The 23,488-nt window shown below is 42.3% G+C and overlaps 1 protein-coding gene across 8 annotated transcripts in view; it reads left to right on the top strand.

Moving 5' to 3' along the window:
• FAM13A (family with sequence similarity 13 member A) overlaps positions 1-23,488 on the top strand; it is a 116,981-nt gene that overhangs the window by 41,975 nt on the left and 51,518 nt on the right. For 4 of the 8 annotated variants that reach the window (XM_083861360.1, XM_083861362.1, XM_083861359.1 and 1 more), the window contains exon 6: positions 3,093-3,265. In XM_083861360.1, the coding sequence (XP_083717486.1) occupies positions 3,093-3,265 (173 nt within the window). Of the gene's footprint in view, positions 1-3,092; positions 3,266-17,092; positions 17,236-17,738; positions 17,818-20,316; positions 20,337-23,488 lie in introns of those variants that run through there. The other 4 variants (XM_083861363.1, XM_083861366.1, XM_083861367.1 and 1 more) reach the window with 3 other exon arrangements.

A 23,488-nucleotide genomic window follows, 5' to 3' on the forward strand; every position in this document is an offset into this window, starting at 1 on the left:
GCTCTCCAGACTCACCTGGAACAGCTCCTGTTCTTCAAGAACAGAGAAAGATTAGTCACCATACCACGTCAGATCTTTAAAATATGTCGTATTCATTTTAGATATTTGAACCCAGAAGCTTCTGACACCTCACAGGGAGATGAAACATCCCTATGATGCAGCCAGTCAGTTATGAGGAATCTTGATGATGGTATTGTGTAGGATGATGTCAGCTTGTCTGGTCAGCTTGTGCCTCCAGGTGAAAGGTTTTCTTGCACTTTCTTCAACACCCATCATGATGCATGTTTATAGTGGTCATAAAACTGACTAGTTTCTATTACAACTGCAGACACGCTTCCTTGCATCTGAACTTTGAAACAAAAAAACTTGACAGGCAAATGCAGGATGTATGGTGTAATAGTTTTCTGTTCTTTGGTGTTTTTCCTTTTCTTTGGATAATTCTTTTCTTGTCCCTTTGATTGTCAATAGCACCTGATGTTATTTTGCTTGTATTTGGCTGAGAATGAAGGTGTAGTTTAAATTATAGAGCTGCAGACTTCAGCAGAGTCCATGCTTTCAGTGGCCACAGACTGTAGCTATGCTGTAACAGCCCACAACATACCTGCTTCAGGCTGAGTGTGATCTTCGTCAAATGAAATTTGAGGTTAAGCTTCACCAGAGAAAAAACTTTCAGGAAACAAAAATCAAATTATTTTTTCTTCAGCTAAAGCCTACTCTCTAGGCTTGTCCTTGCATTTATTGATGTTGTCTTTCAAAGTGAAGCTTTGTATGCATTTATAAAGGTTTATAGATGTGTGTTTGTTTAGTAGTTAGATTTTGCTGGGGACAAAATGCTTCTTTGACAGACACCACACCACATCAGGCATCTCAGTATGCAGCAGAACGTATTATTCTTGAGCTGGGCTTATTTAGCCTGGAGAAAAAGAGGTTGAGGGGTGACATTATTGCTCTCTACATGTACTTGAAAGGAGGTTGTAGCCAGTTGGGCTCTGGTCTCTTCTTCAGTGCCTCCAGACCCCAGACCCTGCTGCCTCCTGTTGTGATTCTCTCCTGTAACATTGCCATTGTGTAGCTCTATGTCTCCCCTCTTCCCCATAGACCTTTGAAATCACAGCACTGCTGCTGTTTTGTACCTGCTGGGAGGCACTGGCTGGTGTCCATGTGCTGTGTGCCAGTTCCCATGGTGCCAACAGCCAGAGACAGCTGCAGGTGATGGGCTAACAGAGTGCTACTGGAACCAGCAGTGGTCCAAAGGTCAGATTCTGACTCCAGGTAAAGTGCCCATTGACGTCAGCAAAGTCAGGATCTTACTCAGAGCAAGCAGTCCAGAGGCTGAAACTGGGAAGCTGTCTCAATAACTCTCTCTGATTTCCCTTTGCACTGATACATATTTTATTTGTCATTTTATTCTCTACAAAGCTCAGTAAGAAGCAGCCTTCTGTCCCATGAAACTTTCAACATGAACAAAGCATTTGAGAGCAACTGTGGGTGGAACAAAATACTAGAAACAGAAGTAAAATAAATTTTACCAAAACACGTTAGGGTAAGCCAGGTGTGAAAAGGAGTTCAGAAATTCTGATTTACTGTCCAGCAGATTTATAACAAGTACAGCAGGCAGCAGAACTGAGAAACCAATGGATAATTAAAGTTTTTAGGAGGCACCAGCATTATTTCTTCAGAGAAAAAATTGTTACAGAAGAGCCTGTGAAGATGTGCATAGGTACAGTCAGTATAGTGTGCTTGAATTTTCAAAAGGTTTTAATGGAATTGTCAATGGTCTCTAAAGAAGCAAAGATATCTTGTGATCAGAAGGAAAGGATTTATGGATTAATAACTAGAAAGAAGTAAAAAGATATGATCAGTTTATTGGTGGAGAAAGGTTTTCTGAGAACCCCCTTAAGGATCTTTGTTGGAATCTGTGCTACTTAACTGCTTTCATAATGACCTAGAAAATACTCAATGCACTGCTAATAGAAAAAGTATTTAAGATAGGAAAAACTAAAAGCTGGCTACAAGGACTTTCAGAAGGCTTCTAATTTATTCTTTGTTAGGTGAAAAACTGATTAGTTGAGTTTCCTTCACTATGTGCTAACTATGTCCACAAACCCCTATAGATTAAATAAATATGTACACTGATGAGCTCCAAATTAAGCAATCATGAAAACAAATAAAAAATTGGATTTTCATGAGAAGCCACCACTAAATCTGCCTTCATATATAATGCCACATGCAGTTCTGACTACATTTTAGAAAGGACTTCATAGTAGGTGAAAAAGTGTAGAGAAAAGCAGCAAAAAAGATCAAACACATGAGTATGACTTCTGTAAAATGAGAGACTATATGAGCTTGTATTTTTCTGTCTGATTAGAGACCACTATTGCAGTAGTATAAAGATTGGTATGGGGAAGATGGTTAAGGAATAGTTACTGGCAAGTTCTCATAGTTCAAAACTAAGGGAAAAGATTATGTCACCTAACCTAAAATAGAAGTACTTTTTAATCAATTTTAATCAATGTGTAACAGTGTTGTGAAACTCACAGCCCCCGGGCCTTGCAAAGGCTAAAATCAGAAGTGAGCACAAGAGAAAACTGAACTTAATCACAAAGGTTAGGTTCAATGTTTGCTGTTAAAATGAGGGGCAGACCTCTGAACTTGCTTTTCTCCCCTAAGCATTCTTAGGGTACATGTTGATATCAATTGTCATTAAAAAGGATGGGAAGGGTATTGAGAAGAGCTATAATAATTGCTGTTAGTGTCTGTGTCTCTGGTAGTGTCAAGAAGCAAATTCAGTGCAAACTTTTTTAGTCTGCCTGCTGTGGTACAGAAAATAAGTATTTATTTCACTTACCTTTCTTTTCTTAATTTTTTTCTTGGCCCTGCTCTTTCAATAGACACACCTTTATTTTTCTTTAAATAGTCTTTATCAAGCTGAGTGTTTGGTTTATGTGTATTTTGTAATACTGTTTTGCAGCTTGTCACCTTTGCTGTTTGTACACCGGTACAGAATGTCTTTCAGTTACAGATTATCTGAAAGGGCTGTTCTGGCTTTTCTTCCTTTCACATTTCGATTTTCTCTCTCCTCACTTCTACAGATGACCAAACCCCCAGTGGAACAATCCAGCCAAATGGACCTATTTCCCCAACCAGGCCACTCAGATGGAATACCTCAAGTCAACCTCCAATTAACGGACAGTGGTTCACGTGGGAAGGAGGTGGACTTAGCAGATGAAATCTCCTTCTTTAACAATGACGTGTTTTTCTCCAGGTTAGTGTTCTTTTTTTGTCTTTGTGTTTGTGTCTTTGTTTGTTTTGTACCTGCACCTCTGTCTCTGGGCATTTTGAACATTTAAACAGGATACTGGGGTGTGAGATAAATTAGTGTGTCTTTTCCTGTTGAATCCAAAGCCAGCTGTGTGCTTTGGTTCAAGCATACAAAGGTAGCCTGCTTGGTGAAGGAGTCCAGGTGGACAGGTCTAATCTACAGTCAGGTAATAGAAATTACACCAAGCACAAGATGCAACCAAAATGTGTCTCTTTTGAATAATCAGATGTATTTGATCTGCCCAGCTTAAGTCTTAATAGATGGCTGACTTCATTCTCACTCTTAAATCCAAAAAGGAAGGGGCTTTTGAAGGGTTTTCTCTTTCTGGCAAGAATGGTGCTACTGATAGTACTACTCCGTTCACACAAGAGTGGAAGAGTATGTGTGGAGTATCTGTACAAATATCTTTCTGAATTTATCTATGAGAGTCTATCAGTTTAAAGCAACTATAAAAATATTTATCTAAAAGAGTATTTTGAGTTTTGATGACCGGCAGATTGTCTGTTAGGTGAACAGGTAATGGGTGTTTTGCTCTCTTGTGAAGTCCTTCCCTGCACATCAGGCTGAACCAGGATCTTTTCATTATTCTCGAGATATTGAACTGAGTCTGCTGTTCTCTCTCCGTTGTGTCTAGTGCAGCACATGAAGGATTTAGATTACTGTGGGAAATTGCAGTGTGCTACCAAAATATAGAATTGGCCTGATGTGAGAAATAGTGCTATTCTCATGTCATGAAACAGAACACTGCAGTGTCCCAGCATACCAACCAGGAACACAAAGCAGAGGCAGTTCTGCCAGACACGTAACAGTGAGTGACTTCACTGTGTAAGCAGGAGATGTGTGCTATTCTCAGCACCAGTGCAGACAGACAGCACTCAGTTTACAGGACAAGTTAGCAAATTATGCACTAACACCAGATTTTGATTAATAGTAATGGTGATGAAGCAGAGATGTTGAATTTGGTTTCTAGCCCTTGGCAGGCACACATGCTCTTTAACTCTTAGCTATGTTAGCTGTGTGTTTCACTCTCCCCAAGCTTCCCAAAAAAATCCTGCAGCCAGAACACATCAAGTTTGTTTACATGGCTTCATCAGTCCAGCTGCTTTTGACTGAGATGAGTTAGAAATCAATGATCAGAGCAGGTCATCTGGCAAATTGGAGAAGGCAATACAATTCTAGCAGCTAGACAGGGCCAGACAGGTGGGGCTGTGGCAGAAGTTCCAACCTCTCGTGTTGATATGCTGGAGCCTGGCAGAGAGTGTGCCTGTACTCTGCTATGTGTTCCAAGGTGTAAAGGGAAATGAAGTGCCCAAGGGTTGAAATAAAGAACTGCCAGGTGTCATGTCTGGGAGGGTGTGTGTGACTGATGTACTTCATGAGGTACCCCAACAAACTGCCTTTCTTTTAGGAGAACAGTCCCCAAACAATGTAATTATTTGCTGTAGGGAATCCTGCTTGCCTGTCAATATGTAATTGCATACTGTTGAAGTATGGGACACTTGGGCCAGTGCTGGCACAGGACATTAAGCACCAAATGAAATGTGTTTTTAACTAGGCAGAAGCCTGATTTCCATGCTCAGGCCTTGGATTGAAAGATGTCTGCATCTCTGATTTTATCTGGGAAATTAATTAACTGCAGAAATAAATTCTCTTGTAATCCCATTTTGTTCAAGAATGCCTTAGTTTTCTATCCTGTCACATTTCTGTACATATTTACCTAATTGTGTTGAATATCTATGCTGCTGTTTGCTTTTGGTGCTTTTTTGTCGGTGATCTACTGCTGCTGCTGGAGGAGGAGTGGGTAGTATTTGTTATTTTCTTCCCAGCTTCAGGCTGGCAGGTTGTTGGCAGGATGGGATGGAGAGAAGGCCCTGGAGTAGTGAAAGAGCAGAGAGAGGTATCTAGCAGACCTAATATGCTTGGGGGACAGCTGTCTGTGCAACGGGCACAAACCTTGATTCCCTGGCATCGGTGTAGTGCTCTGATGTATCAGGAGTGGTTTTAAACATGCTTTTGGCATCCTTGTGCCACTCCCATGTAATTTAAGCCCACAGTGAAGTATTACCTGGTGTTATTTCAGCGCAAGGCTATTATTAGGAGTTTTCACCCTTTTCAGCAGAAGGACTCTGGCATCTGACCTAGATTTACAATGTGCAAACACACTGCTATTCTTGTTGGGATGGGGGGGGGTTTGTCACAAGGTACCAACAGTTCCAAAATAAATGTTATCATTAATTATATGTAATTACCAGATAAGTTTTCAGTGGAACTACTGTATCTGCTCAGCTATGATACAATCTTTGTTAGAAGAGAATAAAGGTTGTTCTTGGCAGTGATAATCATTTGCTGTTTCATGAAAACGCCTGTGGTTTGTTCCCCTTCCACGCTCAGATACCATGATATGGGTGGATTAGAAGAGGATGAAGGTCTGTGTAGAACAGTAGATGCAGAATTCCACCTTTAGCAGCTTCACAAGCATAACAGTGAAGAAGTAACCACACACACTAAGCCCCTAAGGCTCATTCTAGCAAAGGTTACAATCTTCTATAAATTTTCATTTACACTAGAGCCTTCGGGGAGAAACTAAGAGACTTCTGGTTGATTAGTGATTTTTAATACTGTTTAAAATGCCTCTTAATATGTGTCTTCATACAATTGTTCTTAAAATGAAGATCCACATATTAAGTAGCAACTACAGTTGTGACGATGTCTTCTGTAATGACTTACAATTTTTAAAAATACTGAAAGTCATGTTATGCCTCCTTACAGGTATGATAATCCTCATTGCAGGAATTTTTTGAAGGTGCTGCTGTCATCTGAAATATGCCATGTATCAGCTGCAGTCAAAACATTGCAGAGCCTAAAATCTGTATCACCTTCTGTTTGCAAGAGTTATCTTAACAAAATGTTATAAGTTGTGTTCTTTTCTGAACAAAATAGGTGGATTAACCCTATGTACCTACGGTCCCCACTAGCACATAATATATGTGTCGTTTTGAAAATTGCCTCATTCTTATAGCTGTATGCCAAGGGCAAACTGCTAATTATGCAGTAGCAGAAAAGCTACTGTAATGCAGCTCTTGAGGAAATCCAAAAACAGTGGAGAGAGAAAGGAAGAAAGCAGGGAAGGGGCAGGAGAGACTGGTCCTGTGAAAAAGGATTGAAGTCTTCAGGCAGTATGCAGCCTGTTTGTTACTTCTGTGACTCTCATCTCATTTTTGCAAGAGTTCCTGTGCAGAACTTAAAGTTAGCCAAACCTCCAGAGCCTGGGAACGACACATATCCTTTGTCTTTACCTGGATGAGAGCCACAAGACACACACTGCAGACTCAGGAGCTGGGGGAGGCAACAACTTTTGGACTGGAGAGTGCACTGGAGGGAATGGGCCACCCTGGGGCCTGACCAGACCTTCAGGAGTGGGCTTGCAGCTCTGTGAAGCTGAGAGTCCCTGTTTGGATCCTTCTTTCTTTCTCTGTCTAGAAGGAAAAAGTCTGCTCAAAGCTCTGGCTCACAAATGACTGCAGTAGGCATTGGCATGATTTTGAATATGTTTAGAGGTACTAAAACTTCAAATAACTGCTTCAAATAATAGATTCAAATGGCTTTTATGTCAGGGTTAGATATATTAAGATTTATGTAGATACAAAGGTAGAAGGGCCTCTTGCAAGCAATTCTCTCAAAGTTTAGCTTTTCGTGCTAAACTTTGTATGCAAGCAAAGAGAAGAGAGAGCCTCCAGGAAGGTGGAGAAATATCTTCCTGCAGTCAAAATGTGAAGCAGGGGATTGAGGATGGTGAGCATAAATGTCCATCCTGATACTGTCTCAGAGGTGCATTCTATCTGCAGACTGTAGTTGACACTATGCTGGATCTTTTGTCCAGGAAAGGGTGCTGAAATACGCTTTGCTGTTGTACATGTCTATTCTAGCATTTACTAGAGCTGCATCTCTTTGCACTCCTGAGACTATTTTGAAGAGGGATCCCTCAGTGGGAGAGCATCCTGCGGTTTGTGGTGCTGTTAGGCTCTGTGCCTGGAAATATCAAAGGAGTGCACCTGAGTACCTGTCCTTGCCTCGTAGTGGTTGTGTGTTGGGGAGTGGGTGCCGTGTATGTCAGGCATACTTCATGAAAAATGTGAGCAGCTCCTCAGAGCCACAGCTTAGAGCAACCACAGCAGTTGTTCAGTAAGCCAGCCTTCTGTATTTTGTAGCCACATCTTTGTGTGCCAGAGATCACAAATTCCTGTTTGTGACTGTCATCACAGCTGCAATGAGATTTGCCAGCACAGATACGCTGTGCTAGCTTTCTAACACGTGCATGCTCTCAAAGAGAAGGTTTGTTTACATCAACCTTTTGTTCACAAAAGTCCTTATATCTGACCTGTGTCCTGAAAATAAAGGGACCACGTGCCTATTAATATGGTAGCATCCCTAAAATAAAGGGTTGGTTAATGTACCCTGCCGTGCCTTCTTCATAAGGACACTGTGTGTTTTCACTGCTAGTTCTTGAGGTATGAAAACATACATATATTTGTACACTGAGAAGTTTGTGCTTACTATAAACACTTTCCCTATTTGTTGGCTTTCCTTTTAGCAGCTGTGGTTTAAAACCAAGGCAAGCCAAAACTTATTGTTCTCTGGCATGTGATAAGAATTGGCCTGTTCTTGCCAGAACAAATCAAACAGGGGGGCTAGTGTTGTTTGCTTAGCCGACTATTTTTGTTTAGGTTTGGGTTTTTTTTGTTTTTGAAATCTGTCATGCCAGTACATTCAGTCCTCATCAAAAGTAATAATTTGCCTTACCACTGAGGAGCCTTGCTGCCAGGTTTACATAAGGGATTGCAGCCAAGCAGCAGGCAGGGCTGCCCTCCAACAGCCATGGATTCTTCAAGAAAACGATTCAGGAAAGGGGTAAAGGTCTGGAACGTTGGTAGGGAGGTGGTAAACACAGTTGCCTTCCGCATCATTCAGTATGCAGCAGCCTCTGGCAGGCCCTGTTCTGAGCCCTCAAAGAGAGCATTTTATGTAAAGTGTTGTTGCTGTTTGCCACTTTCTCTCTTTAGGTTGTGTTGAGTTAGTTTTTCCAAGCTGACTCATTTAACTTTGCAAGTACATTTGTCTCCACCCTCCTATGCAATCAATTCCCTTCTTTCTTGCATTGTGGGATGCTGGCAGCAAGAATTGCCTTACATAATGAGTTGTTAAGAAAAGCATTTAGTTTTCTAAAAACACAGCCACAAAGACATGTGATTTCTGTATCTCTCCAAGACAGGTGACTGTGAATGGCAAATCAGGGTGTGGTCTGATCTTTTCCTGGGTTCTTCTCCCCCTCTAGCCCAGATGTAATAACAGTTACAGGCACATGTAATTATGTAGATTTTTTCCATGCAAGTCACCTGGGTGGATATCAGTGTATTTTTCCAAGCATTTGACCTTTCTCTTCCACCCTGCACAGGTTACTCCTTTAAATTAGGCTTTGTCCATCACACTATGCTAACTTTCCTTTATAATTCTAGCCATTTCATCTTTGTCTCTCTTCATAAGATTTACATGGTGACAAATTATGGCTTGTGGGATGGAGAATGTTTTGAATCTGATGCCCTGACCTGTGCCACAGAAGTGGAGGTTCATCTTGTAAGCAAGAAGAATCATATATGAAACAAAAATCTGGTGACTGTTCAAGGTAGAAGGCACCTATGCACTTCTATTGTCATAATGTGCATGTGGAAACAAAAGTTATTCTTTTGGTCCACGACCCAAGTATATTAACTTTTCCTGTTTTCTGGGACAGCATCCAACACCCTTAGAAATCAGAGTGAGACTAGAGTAAATTCAGAGTATTTGAATAACAAAGCTGGAAAAAAAATTACTCCCTTTCTGTACCTCAGGCATTGCTCTCTCAGCTAGGATTCTTTATTTTGTTATCTCCTTTTGCAGTGAGGAGGAAGTCCCTACATCTCATGAGGCTGATGGCTTTCTGATACCAGCTGGGTCACATAATAGATTTGCTGAGGAAATAAAGGACAAACATCTGTATGATTTTTAAGTAATATTTAAACAAATGGATACATGACCTCTTATTGGAGAACGCACAGTGAATAATAAGGAGTTTAAGCTAACCTTGGAAATCTTTGTACTTTTAATATTCATGTGTATATAAACAAAGACACCCATTACTAGCCCGTGTTTCAAACAAGTAGGGAAGAAGCAAAGCCTCTGCACTGTGACTTGGCTTATTTTTACTTGAATAAGTAAGTAGTTCCCTCTCCCGTAACTTCTTTAGGCTGTCTGCTGAAGTGCCCGGGGAGGTTCAGCACAGAGTTCTTTGTTTTCGTTAGCTTTGCAGAGCCAGCAGTTTTCTAATCACCTGAGGCTGTGAGGTATTCCTTCCCCTGTGGCTTTCCAGAGGGGACCTGGGCATGTGTCCTGCAGGCAGTCCCCACAGGAAGATCATCAGGCAGAGGTCACCGGATTCTCAGTCAGATTTGTTTGCTGCTGCAATTTCCCAGTTCAGCTGGGGGAGCCGTGCATTGGGACGTTGTGTTCAGCACGTTGCAGGTGGGCTGCTGGGTTCAGCTGGGACTTCCTATGACACACATGTATATTTTTATTCAAAGTGGTCAGCTGGCTGTCTAACCAGAAGAGGCTGAGCGTGGCACAGCAGAGTTGTCACTCTCTGCTCCTGTCACTTTGCTTGCATTGGTTTGGCTCTGAGCTGTTTCAGTGTTGTAAAATCCTTCTCTTTCATGGTCAGTGGCCATGAGAGATTTCCTCTCATTTTTTCTATTGTGAGGAGTGTGATCCCAAGCTGACAGCTTATCTACAAATTACACTTCTGACATTGGCTCAGTGCCTTCCTCCTGGCTGGAGAGGGTTGCAGTTAGGAAATATGAAGATAGTTCTGTTACTGTATCAAAGCTTTTCTTTTCATTATGCACCTGCTGAAATAGTGTGTGCTAGGGATGCCTGCAAAGAGAGGCCACTAGGTAATTGCAAAGAAAACCTCCTTGGTTGTTAATGACTTAGAGTTGTTAAGGCTTTGACAGGACTTCTGGAAACAAAAGATTCCACCACCAGTTCTTCAGGTCCTTCAGTCTCAAGCTCTGTGCATTCAGAAAGTTTGAGTCACATAGGGAGGGATTAATATCTAATAAAATGACAGTTTTATTGTTCTGCGTTATGGTTAGAAACTGTCTAGCCACTATAAAATGTTTGGAGCACTACTAACACTACACCATATTTTATGAAATTTATAAATGTTTCCTTTAGAAAAACTCACCCTGAAACTTCAGAAAGTGTCAAAGTGAAAAAAAAATAAATTCAAGTGACCACTGTTCTAACAGAGCTGTTGAGCATCAAACAAAAAAAGTTTCCTCTAAAATTGTGTTAACTTTTGCTGAGTGTATGCTCCTTGAGTAGAAAAGTACGGTTTTTTCCCCAAGACTCTGAAAGGTGGTTGGGAAGTTGAAAACTTACAGATCTTACCCATGTTGGTCTGAATGTTCTTGATAATGAACTTGTATGCCAAACTTGTTTTCCTGCAGTATCCACTTGTGCCGCTCCTGACAGGAATGTCCTGCAGTGGGACAGAACTGTGTTTGCACAGCCTGGACATGTCCAGAGCAGCTGGGCTCAAAGCTGATGCTGCAAATGAGGGGCACAGCCGTGAGCTGTGCTGATTAAGCCCAGTATCTCTGTATCTGGCTGTGCATAAACAACCATTTGTTGTTTCTTGCTGTACACACAGCTGGGCACAGGAAGAAGCCCCAAGGCTGACCTGAGAGGGCTGTGTTCCGCTTAAATGCATTCAGATTTTAATGGATCTGGTAAGAGTTGCCTTTTAGCAGGATTGCCCCTTACTTCTGTGGCAGATGCATCTTGCAGCTCTAGGCAGAGAGCTGGAGTTATTCTCACCCAGCTCACTCTTGTTTTAGTACCTCCCAGTCAGAGTCGATCTTTCCTGCCGAGTCATCTTTTTCCCACCAGCTCTCCGGGGAGCCAGGCCGGCCACTGGGGCACTGGTGCAAAGGGAGAACTCCTTTCAGTCACTTCATCAGCTAGAGAAGAGGAGCTATTCCTGGAGGGCTTTTTCTGGAGGGTGGCTCTGCCAGACTGCCTCCCTTGCCAACACAGACAGCAGTTTATCTTTCAGTGGAGTAAAAAGCCACACGCAGCAAACGTGAATGGTGTGGCCTGTTCCTCTGCTTTCCTCAGCCCCTTCCCGTATCTTTGTTTTTCATGTGAACTGTAAGCATGTCACTTGAAGGTGCTTTAGGAAGCAGGGAACATGAAGGGTGCAGAGGTATGGACTTCAAAGGATAGTAATTTTGTAATGATTGGAAGGATGTTTTTGGAAGATGGGAAAGTAAAAACAGTGACATTTTTGGTAGGTAATGCAAATCACGGAGAGAGCACCAGAGACTAATTTAATTTTTTTAAAAAAAACCTTTTTGCTAACAAATGAATGCTTGTTCTTCATTGTTTTCAGTGACATTTTCATTGGTCTGAAACAGCTGGATTTTTAAAAAGCTTTTGTGCAGACAGTTTTATAGAAATAACAATTTAGTGTTTTAAAGAAATAACAATTTAGAGGAGTGGGAGAAATTTCATTGGACACTAAAATTTAGGAATTTCATTAGATTAGAGCTCTGCAGAAAGCCTGCTTTGAAAATAACTTGTTCCAGACTGGACTCCTGCTTATTTGCTTACTCTCCCATGCTCTGGCACTTGAACTAACTGGTGCAAATGAAGAACCTAGTGACCTTGTCACTCAGCATGCTTTACCCTGTTCCCACAGCAGATTAGCAGACACAACCATTCATTACTTGTTGCTTTCCCAGGAAACTCTTTAGGAACCTTCTCCCAATCTTCGCATTTCTCCAGGATGGAGGCCAAGAAACAGTTTCTGGGCTATCCCATGGGGTGAGAGTTCTTTGGAACAAGTTAAAGCAGCAGACAAGCGGGTGTGGCAGTGCTTGCAAAGGACACTGCTGTTTAATGAAGGGAAGCCACAGCAGCAAAACCAGGTCTCCGGGGAGCATGTGGTGTCCCTTGCAATGGCAAATGAACTTCGGTGCTTATCTGTTGGATGAGATCAGGAGTGCTGAGAACCTGAAGTTCTGAGAAGCTTTCAGTTTGGTCCATACTTTTTCCTTGTCTCTGCAAGTTTAAAGAACAGTTCTGGAGTATGTTTTCTCCTTAATGGATTTTAACTAGTTTGAAAGGTAATTTGGCCTATAAGTTGCAGGAAGGAACAGAAAAGCCACTGTTCAAAAACCAGTATATTCTCCACAGATATGCCAACAGGGTTGTATTTCTAATGCAAAAAAATAAAAGAGGTAAAATGAAGTCAGCTGAGAGCAACCTGCTTCTTTTTTGGACAAGAAGAAAATCAGTTATGAAAATAAGTAAAAAAATTCTGCAAATTCCATCTAGACAATTTACATAAGGCTTGGTGTTCCTAAACAGAGGCAACTGTAATTTGTAAGAACATTAAAAATTCACTGTAATTATTGATTAATTACATCACTAGTTAATTTTTCTCACCACTTTAAAATGTCTTAATTTCTAGGCATAATTTGCCTATCTTTGACTTCCAGCCATTGAGTCTTGGTTAGTTTGTGAGTACTAGGTCAAGTATTAATGTTCTCTTCATGCATTGAGGATTTTCTTTGAAAAGCACTAAATGTGTGGGTTTAGATTTTGTGTGCCCTTCATGGGTTGTCTCTTAGGACTCTTCAGTTTTTCATGACTTGCTTTGGAATGGGAATTCCTGAACTGATCAAAGTATTTTGTAGCAACCAATCCAGTAGGAAATACGGACATAACATACACCTTTTCAATGTACTACCCATGTTGATGTCTCTGAGGATAATGTTAATTTTTTCAGCCTCACAGTCACTCTGGACTTGTAACCACGATGTTGTGCCCCAATTTTGCACATAGTTCCTAGATTTTGCTCTTATGTGGTCAAAAGTTTTAGTGCTGAGTTGCACACAACATACAAAAATAACCACCAGTATAATTTTACATTTACTTACAAATCATTGAAACATCATTAAGTGAAACAGGGCTGAGTACCATCTTTGCAAAGTCACCCTTACTACTTTTAGACCTTTCTGAGGATTCCCCTTTCACTAAATTATGTTTTTAACATAGTAGTTGATAGTTCTTCCTGTTTGTCCCCTTTTGGAGGGGGTCTTTTAAATTTTCTGTCTGCTTTGTTTGGACTTGAAGGGCCACAGTTTCCAAGTAGAGTTTGTATTTACTTGTGACTTGCTTATTTCATACTTGCACACAAGTTTCTGGCCTGTGGGAGATTTTCCAGGCTATTTGTCATGTATAATGGCAGATGCTCATATGCCTAGATACTTTAAGGAGGAAAATGTGTGTATTAATATGTGTACATAAAAAATGGAATTCTTTATTTTCTATTGGTAGTATTTTGAAAAGTACATTCTGTAATTTTCAGTCTGGCAATATCTTTCTTTTGCATTTCATGTTTCTGCCAGAGGGAAAATATTGCATAATTTAATAAACGTTGTGGGAATAAATTGATGGTATTGAGTAGCATTCTAAAAGCCCTCAGATTTGGTCAGACCAGGCAAGATTGCCTTTTTAAATATTTTTTTAAAAAATTTTTGAATACTATCTGATTTGTGTATGACTCTCCAGTGAAGCAAAGGATAACTGCCTTTCCGGAGGCAGACACAACCACATCCTCATAAAATCCATTATTTAGATCACATATCTTGTATCCTCTGGTGCTGCTCACAGATCCTCTTCTCTTGTTGCTTTATGTGCTGAGAAAATTACTTGGTGTGCAGCTAAGTATGAAAAGGAAAGAAAGAGGAGAAAGCACTTCTGTAATGATGATTGACAGGAGACTTCCTTTCCAAATGTGCAGTTGTTCTTTAAACTTTGATGGAGAAAAGTGATTATTCATATTTAGTTCCAGCCAGTGGTTTTTTCCCTTTGTTGAAACTCAGTAAGAAATTTACAAATCAAATAGTTTGAACACAGGTGTTGCCTTGGTGTAGGTGCTGAAGTGTGGCGGTATGTGTTGGTATTTCAAGGGACTTTATAATTTTTATTGTTATTTGCTGTCTAATTTCCTGAAGTGTTTACAATACACTAGGAGCATACAGTCAATAGAGAGGATGCTGTGCCTGTCCTGAGAGAGAGTTTTTCCTCATCAGTTTCTACAGTTGGTGGTACCATAAAGGGCCTTTGTGGTATATTGTTGCTACCAACAGATGAGTTTGGCCTTTCTGAGTAATAGAAATGCAAAAGCTATATAAAACTTGCAGAAGTAGTTTTGTCTTCTTTGTTTAACATGGGAGAACAAATTCAACAAGTGCAAGCAAATCCAAAACAAAATGTCATATAATCCCAGGTTTTATGTGTGATAGCCTAGTTTGAGTTATGAAGTTAAAAAAAGGCAAAAGAGGGCAAGGGGAGGGTAGGAATTCCTGCCTCTGACAAATAGCAAGTTGGTTTTAGCGTCAACATCTGTGTGAAGGAAGTGGAATTGTTTGGAGATAAGACTGCAGCTTTCTGGCAGCTTTTGTCTGCCTGCTTTGTGCCACAAATAAATCACTTGTAGTCACTACCCATGAACAGGGGAGGTGAAGAATTAAGATTTGTGCTCTTGTTTAGCAGCTGAGAAATTTTAAAGGCCCCATTTAGACAGTGTGAACTGAACTGAGGTGACATGCATCCTGTACTACTGCTCTTACCAATGGTTAGCCACAGTCCTTGAAAGAAGTTTTAAAAATTTCACTCTGACATTTTTCCATGTTAAAATCTTTAGTTGCAGTGTCTGCAGCTGCTCCTGAAATAGTTAAAACTTTGGGGAACCAGCAGTGCTAGCAACCAGCTAGCATATTTTCAACTTCGGTCACCTTTCTTTCAACAGTTGCTGAAGCTGTGTGCCAGTGGGTGCAGGGAAACATAAGCTCCTGTGCCTCTTCTTAGTGTGACGGTTTTGGCAATGTTAAAAGAGACATATGAGGATGCAAAGGAGAAAACTGATACCCGTTGAGGGGACTGCAAAAGAAGAGAACAGAAACAAAAGGTGGATCTGAAGGTGTTGAGGGCACGGGGAGCCCTGTAACTTTACTGTTGGCATCTGGTTCATTTTAGCATGATGCCACAAGCTAACCTTCTTCACTGATGCTAATCCATAAATTAATCTTTCTGGTTATTACAGCATCTCTTTTTGTTAGTGAATTCTTTGTCAAGGAGCTTAGTACTTTTAAGCTTATTTATACAAGCAAGTCCCATGGAAGTTATGACAGAACAGCTAGTGTATAAATTCATAGTACAGCAGCTATTTGAGTTATTCCACTTCTGTTTATTCAGCAAGCTGCTCTGGAGAACCCTGACTTCTTGCCCATGTAGATGGGTCCTTAGTTAAATGTGGAAAATTAATTTTTTTTAATAGCATCCCAATGGTAACACTCAGTTTATGGAAGTGTAATCAACTATGAATAATGGTGTGTGTATAAAAAAAGACTGGCCAGGAAAAGTCAATTTGATTTATTGTCAAACTGTGAAACAGTACAAGGTGATTTTGTTTTATACTGAATAGTTTTATGTATCAGACTAAAATCTTTCATAGTTTTAGTTGCTTATGAGCACATATGGTGCATTTAATTTAACAGGGAGTCATCAAGATACTCATTTAATTGCCATGGATAAGAGCAGCCCAGATCCATGGTGGCAGAGTGCTTTATCAGCATTGCTGACTTTCCTAAAAAGGGGCCCTGTGCTGTGCCTGGCGTAACTGTCGCAGCAGAACAGGCTTGTGCTGAGGCAATGGGCAGAAGCATTACTAATGCACTTCTTCCAGTCAGCCAGCTGACAGGAGCAGATATTAAACAGCTCAGGGTACTGAAGCAAAGCCACGTCTCAACTGAGCCCCGTGTCTACTCCATGCCATTGCTTTCTGAGGCTGCAGCTACCCACTGCTCTTGATTTCGACAGAAAATGCCCATGCCTCCTGCTGGCAAAGGTTAGGATCTGTTGGGGATCCCTCTGAAATGTCTGATACCCTCTGCGAACCTGGGAGTGTTGGCTGCTTCTCCAGAAAGCTGATGGGCTCATGTTTAGTTTGCAAGATCTACATCTCTATGAAGTGTTAAGCATATAGGTACTAAGCTCCTGCACAGCTTTCTCCCAAGCCAGCACTAATCCTCACCAGGGTTGAACGGGGTGGTACTTCCAATATTGACTTGAGTTTTTGCAGATTGACATGTGCCATTATGTTTGTATCACCTAAAGTGTTGAAAAGACACTCCTAGGCCCCTTTATCAGATTAGTATTGTCCCCTTTCCCATCGCACTAAGCATGCAGTGGGATAACATTGTTCATAAGCAGGGCAGCAACTGAAGTGTTTCTGTCCCGTGTTCGGGGAAATGGAAAGCATTTCCTCAGCCTTCTGGGCAAAGGAGCTGCAAAGGTGAAAAGTAAAACTCTGCGTTGGCTCCTTCAGTAGCCATTAAACGTTTTGGTGCAAGGCCTTAGTGATTTTGTCCTGTTCATTTTCCAAGGCTGCTATGTCCTGGTAAGTGACACACTCCTTGTGTTCGGCTCTTTTGCTACCGCTCTTCCCAGCCCCAAACTTCTACCCAACACTACGGTGTGATTTGCTGCTTCAGAGCAATAGTTGGTCAGCAGCCACAGATATAGAGGCAGGAGTGCTGGAGAGTAGCCCACTGGGAACATGAGTTCGGCTCTGCAGTTGTCTCTTCAGTTCAATTATGAAGGGAAGAAGAGCTCTCCTTGCAGTGGGTCAGAAGCGAGTGGCCAACCTACGGCACAAACCTTTCAAACCGCGGTAGTGTCTACTACAACACGAAGGGATCAAGTTCAAAAGTTGTGCCAGCCCTACTAGACACCGATCCATGGTTAAGGTGTGTGAGGGCAGAGCCAGAGCAGCCCCGCGAGGGTGTGGTGGAGCTTTGGGGGTCTGCCCAGCTTTGTGAGCACCGCGCCCGCCCTTCCCGGAGCGGAGCCGGCGCCGCTGCGGCCGTGGGGAGGCGGCTCAGGAAAGACTGCACTGCACCCTGGGCGGGTTTAGGAACAAGGGCGGTGGGTTATAGTTACTGAAAGGGATACAGAAGACCTTGTGGGGTCTTGCTGTTGAAAGGAGCCATTAGCCCTCGGCTTGTGGCATCTTTTGCAGGCCCAGAAGCAGCCGGCCGTCAGAAGCCGCTTTTGGTAACCCTGTGCCGGGCGGGCCCGGTGGGACGAGCAGGGACGGGCCCGTGGCAGGTGTCGCAGCTGGGGGGCCGGGCCGAGGCTGTCGGTGCTTGGGCGGGCCGTCGGCAGCCGCCAACCCGGGCCCGGCGGCCCCTCGCCCCTCCCCGGGGCCGGGCGCTCCCCGGCGAGGCGCTGGCGGCGCTGCGGGCACGGCCAGAGGCGCGGCGGACGGCCGGGCGGGCGGGCAGCGGCTCCATGGCCAGCATGGCGTGCGAGGTGATGCCCCTGCAGAGGTACGTGCCCACCGGGGCAAGCCCGGGACCCAGCGCGGGGCTTTTGCCGGGCTGTCCGGCACGGGGGAGCCGGGATCGGGCCCCGCCTGGGAGCGGGGATGCCCGCTCGGGAGCGGGATCCCGGCGCCGGGGCGCTGCAACAAGTGGGGCTGTTAGCGGGTCTCCGGGGGCGGGGGATCTCTGGCGTCCTCGGGCGGAGAGGGAGATTCGATGCAGCGCCCCGAAATCCGCACAGCGCTCTCTGTGCGGGGCGGGAGCGGCTCGCAGGTGTAGAGGGACCCCGGGCAGCGCTGGGGCTCCGCCGGCTCCGGGCACAGCCCAGCCCTCCGGGGCTGCCCGCGGCGGGGCCGTACTGCGGTGCGGGAGCTCGGCCGGGCTGCCCTGCGCACAGCCCACACTCCCAGCCTGCCGCAGCACGGGCCAGAGGTTTAGTTTTCGGAGGAAAAAGGCTGGGTGTTTCCAGGATGCCGACGCACACCTCTCTTCAGCACCGGCTGTGAGAAAGTACCTGTGCTGGCATGTGCTCGCGCCGCGCTATGGCAGGGACAGATGCAGTGAAGCTTCTGAAATGGCAAGGCACACACAGACCCACTGCGGGGAGGAGTGTACGCAGCCCTTTCACTGGCTCATCACATTCTTATTTTTATTTTTACTACTCATTCAGTTCTCAAAATTCAGCAGCCCATGTCTTCCCTAGTAGTATTTGAATGGCCTGAATATCAATCTTTCTGTAATCTATGAAACCATAAATAAAAAATTTACCGTGCCATTTCAGCACTGTGGTGGTGCTGTTTCAGCAGAAGCTGCAGAGTTGCTGCTTACTTGAACACAATAAAATAGTAGCTGAAATTGCTGCCCAAACTGTTACTGTCTTGATAAAGTGCAGGGTCCTCTGCAGGTAGATGTGGAGAAAATTTGACACTATTGCAGTCGTGGGGTTCCATGCTGATGACTGCAGAGAAACAGAAATATGGTTTGAATGTCTTAAAGAAGTAGTCACGGTGCATCATTTCTATTTGAAGGACCAGTCTCACATAATATTTTTAACCTTTCTGTTCCCAAGGATCTGACTGTCCTAGCAGTGGTCGGAACAAGTGGTTGTTATTATGCTCTTGACTCTTCACCCCAGGGGAAGATAGCTTTCACAGGCTGGCTCTAATTAGACTCTTTGTTGTTGCAAGGACTGAGTCTCGATCAGTTAGAGATGCAGTCAGCACTTCAAAAATAAGGCATTTTCTTCAAACTCTGTTAAGCTGTAAGCATGGTACAGAATTATTTTAAGTTTTTCAGTTAAAATAATTAATGAAATTTCCATTTCCTTGATCTATTTTTAGTCTGTATATACTGTACTTTTTAGCACATTGTTTTTTTTGGCACAGATCGCCAGATCCCTTTACAGTGGCATTCTCCAGGTTGCACCTTTATTTCCCTGTTCTTCCCTCCCTGAGGGCAGAGTTTTGCTGGCTTTGAGCATTTTTTGTCAGCTTCAGGAAAGCTGATACCTCTAGTATTGGTTTGTACCAGCACGGATAGCACGATGTTTCTGGTTGCTGTGGGGTGGATAGACTGATGTTGCTGTTCCAGCTGAGGCATGGACAAATTGCAGTGCATAAGTTCCTGTCATGGGTTTAATCAGAGTAGTGGCACCCTTCGGGTTCTGTGATTTAGGACACTTGCCAAGCTGAAAGAATCTCTCTTTCCCTCTCAAGAAAGGGAATTAGCTGCCTGCAGTGATCACACTTGGTTCCTTTCCTGAGTGAATGAACTTGCTCCTGCCCATCTCCTGCAGGTGCCCTGCTCCATGCTCTCCTTGGGGCCACAAAGCTGGCCATGCTGTGCCTGCCATGGAAACTCTTCTGTGCTGAAGCAATACAAATGTGTAGCTGGTGTGTAAAACGTGGGAGAGGGAGAAGGGCTCTGTGTCTACCAAGATATGTGTAAGCTGTGAATCTGTCTTCCAAAAAATATGAAGTGCTTACATAGAGCCATATGGATTATATGGTATCATCCTATATATAGATATCTGTGGAATGGCATGTGGTGGGGTATGGTGTCCTGCTATGAAGGAGTGACAATGGGGATGTCAGGGTTATGTTTCGTTGCATGGGAAGAGGTGGAAGGCCAAATGTGTTGAATCCTCACTGCAATAGGTACTATATTGCCCAAGCACTGTAGAAGGCACTGGTGAATGTCACATGGATTGCATTACTGATTTTCCAGCACCTTATCCACCAGTAGTTGTCTCTTCTATTGCTGTTAAGCTACCCTCTTTTCAGAATAGCATTAGCTTGCTTTGGTATCCCAGCTTCCTAGTTAGAGTGTTACTAATGCTGTTAATGCATGCTTTAATTCATGTATTCTAGCTCAGTCTATTGTGGATTTAACAACAGCTGTGCAAAGCTGAAGCCTGTGGCTGCCTTTGCCAGTCATATCTACCAGTGTCTGTAGGAGATAAGAGAGGCAGGTACACACTTGGGCCTTGTTTGTGATCGGTGGCCTCTGTTGCTTAACAAGTCAAGGTAATGTAAGAGTGAAGCCATCACAGATATTTTTAGCAAGTGCATCTGAAATCAGTAGGGAATGTGACTGATTGACTGATCTGTTTCTAACCTGTACAACAGCAGTTGTCTGCATGGGCAGTCTCACTTGCAGTTACCAAGATTGTTTGATTTACCTTGCTGGTTGGCTAGTTGGTTTGCTTGAGATCTTTCACAAATACCCAGCAGTTTAGTTTAGCCCAAGAACACTGCTGTATTCCACCTTTTTTTTTTTTTTTTTTTTTTTTTTTTTTTTTTTTTTTTTAATTTTTTTTTTTGGAAGGGGGTGGCTGCTGTTTTCTCTTTAGCACATTTGTGAACATTTTTGTGTGTAAAGTTGTACTGTAAGTAAGTCTGATCCTTTGGACTTTGCTATTGCTTTCTATCCAATGTACTGGGAGTGCTTGACAAGCCCTAATGAAGTATATTCTGGAATATAGATGTGAATTATGCTCACTGAGGGTGGAGAGAACTTGAATATAGGGGGGGGGTTTGTTGTTTGCTTTGGATTTGGGGGAGTTTTTTTCTGGTGGAAGAATGAAGAAAAATTCAAACCTGGAATCTTATCTTATCTTCCTCAAGTCATAGCTTGTTCAAAAATGCTGTGTGAATTTTTCATCTTCCAAGCTCATATTTGACCCACAGCTGGGTACCCTGTCTTGTCACAGCTGTGATATGGTGGGTGTAGGAGCCTGTGGAAGCTCTTCCTCAGTACCACTGGAGATGGAAGGCTCTGACTAAAAGAGGAAATTGGTGTGGAAATTTTCTTTGGTGTTTGTCTCTGGGTGTCCACCTGATTAAGCAAGAAAATAGTAATATTTGCCTAAAAACTGGCCTCTTTGATACCTTTATTTGAAGTGTGCAAGCTTTTAACAAACAATCCTGAAACTGAAATCACTGGTTACCTAGTAACAGTTCTTCTCCATTATAATGCAACAGGTATGTGTGTGTTATGCAACTTCACTGTTTAATTCTGAGAAGAGGTGAGACTTTGGCTGGTGCGTTCATTCCACCTCTTTCTTAGCCATTTTCTGCTTTTATCCTAGTGAGGACTATTGCCAAACCATGAGTAAAAAAAAAGACACTGCCCCATCTTTCGTAATAAGACCCAACTAGATTAAGAAGTAAAACAACAGAAGTGAGCTGTTTAACATTGACGTCATTTTACAAAAGATAAACATATTTGCAATCTAGGAGGATACTAAGCAGAAAATAATTACACAAAATTATGCTGTCAAGGGCTCCGGGATATTCAGGTATGTTAATATAAATGGAAAATCTGCCTCTTGCTCACAGTGGCACTTAATCAGCAAGAAGTTCTGCTCACTTCAGCTTGCCGTGGGATAGCCTATACTTCCTTGATCTCTGATATTGCTTTGAAGTAGCAGGAGGTGTGCAAAAAGCCTTCAGTATACTTTTTCCCCTGTTCAGGTAATATGCTTCAATCTCAGTGCCCCCTCACACAGCCTGCACAGTTATGCCTATGGATAGATTTCTGTGCCACGTAATTTAGTTAAGAGATCTTTAGGAAAACCACTTTGAAGCAAGCTTTGAGGGAGATGGTGGGATCCTTTGGAGTTTAATATTTAAACCAATTCAGCTGCACCCAAGTAATTGGAGATACTTTGATAGTATGATATTTTTGCAGAATACGTGGTGTCAGAGTAAAGAAGCTGGGTTGTCAGCCTTGGATTTTGACATGTGGCTCATTTGCTGACTAGCTTACTAAAGTTTCAGTGGTATGCATGGCTAGGTATAAGCACAACTATTGTGAAGACTGGAGATAAATATCTAAAACAGCATGTTATGGTTTTGACTTATTAAAGTTACTCTTCAGGGAAAATGGAAATGCTGGCATGGAAATAACTCTCAGAGGAAAATAGCTGTTAAGTAAGTGTTTGTTTTTCAAGCAGTGCATATATGACATTCCCTCCTCCTCTTCTAAGGATATAGAGCAAGGGTGGCATTGCTCAAGGATTGAGGGTAGGTCCTGACTCTAATGATGACCGTTGTATCACTGCAGTGTTACAATGTTAGATTAAATTTATCGTTAATCTTGCATCAAGGCTGGTATTATTCTTTCTTCTTTGGCATAATGAACCTCAATATTTATTTGAAGGAAGTTTATTTTGAAGGATTTATTTGAAGGCAAAAGCTTGTGTTGCCTGCTATTTCTCATTTGCAAAAACATTACCTTTTACCCACTGCTGTGAAGCACAAGCTATGAGTAAATAGCTCTACTGAGAAAATAAGCATGCAATAAATTTTCATGAGCTGTTTCCATCTTGCATTTTTTGCAACATTGAAATAACTTCTATGGGGAAATGACTTGGATGGATGAAGAAGTGCTGAAAAATTTGTGAATAAGATGAGACCTTCAGCAAAGAGCAAAAATCAATGTTTCCTTGAAGCTATTTTTAGTGTTGCTGATGTTGAATGTCATAATAAGTAAATAAGTAATATTGTTAAAATCCTCAGTAGCTGCAAAAATTTTATGTCTTTTAATCCAAGGAAACATAAGTATTCTAAATGATGAGAAGAAAACAAAAGGGAGATAAGTTTGAAGCTTTAAGAAGTCACCCAAACTTAGCCTTCCTTCTCCTCCCTCCAAAACCTGCATTAACTTTTGATAGCATTACTAATTTGATGTCACTGAATTTTTCATTGCCTTTTTGTTTGATTGTAATAAAAATAGCTATTGTTTTGCATTTAAAAAGTATTTTCACTAAAAAACAACTATATTTCTTTTGAAGCCAAGAATTTCTGTGGTAGAATAGAAGGTGAGCCATTCCCATATCCAACATTTGAGGTTAGAACAAACAGAGCCTCTGGCAAGGCATTAGGAAAACATGACCTTGGCTCAGCAGCAGGACCCTGCCAGTGTCTAGGCCGTTCATCTCTGGTGCAGAATGTTGACCCATGAGTCAAAGTACATTTTCATAATTGTAAAAAAAAAGGAAAAATCCAACAAAACAAAACAAAAAAAAACCAAACAAACAAAAAACAAACAAACAAACAAACAAAAAAACACCCAAAGCCAAAATCCAGAGTATTTTTTTTAAATTTCATCAACTAAATGTCCCATTTAAGTTTCGAAAAGAGATGTGGACTAGGAAAGCAGCAGTAGCTTTGTA

Source organism: Zosterops lateralis (assembly GCF_965231275.1).
Source record: "Zosterops lateralis genome assembly, chromosome: 5".
Classification (NCBI taxonomy): domain Eukaryota; kingdom Metazoa; phylum Chordata; class Aves; order Passeriformes; family Zosteropidae; genus Zosterops; species Zosterops lateralis.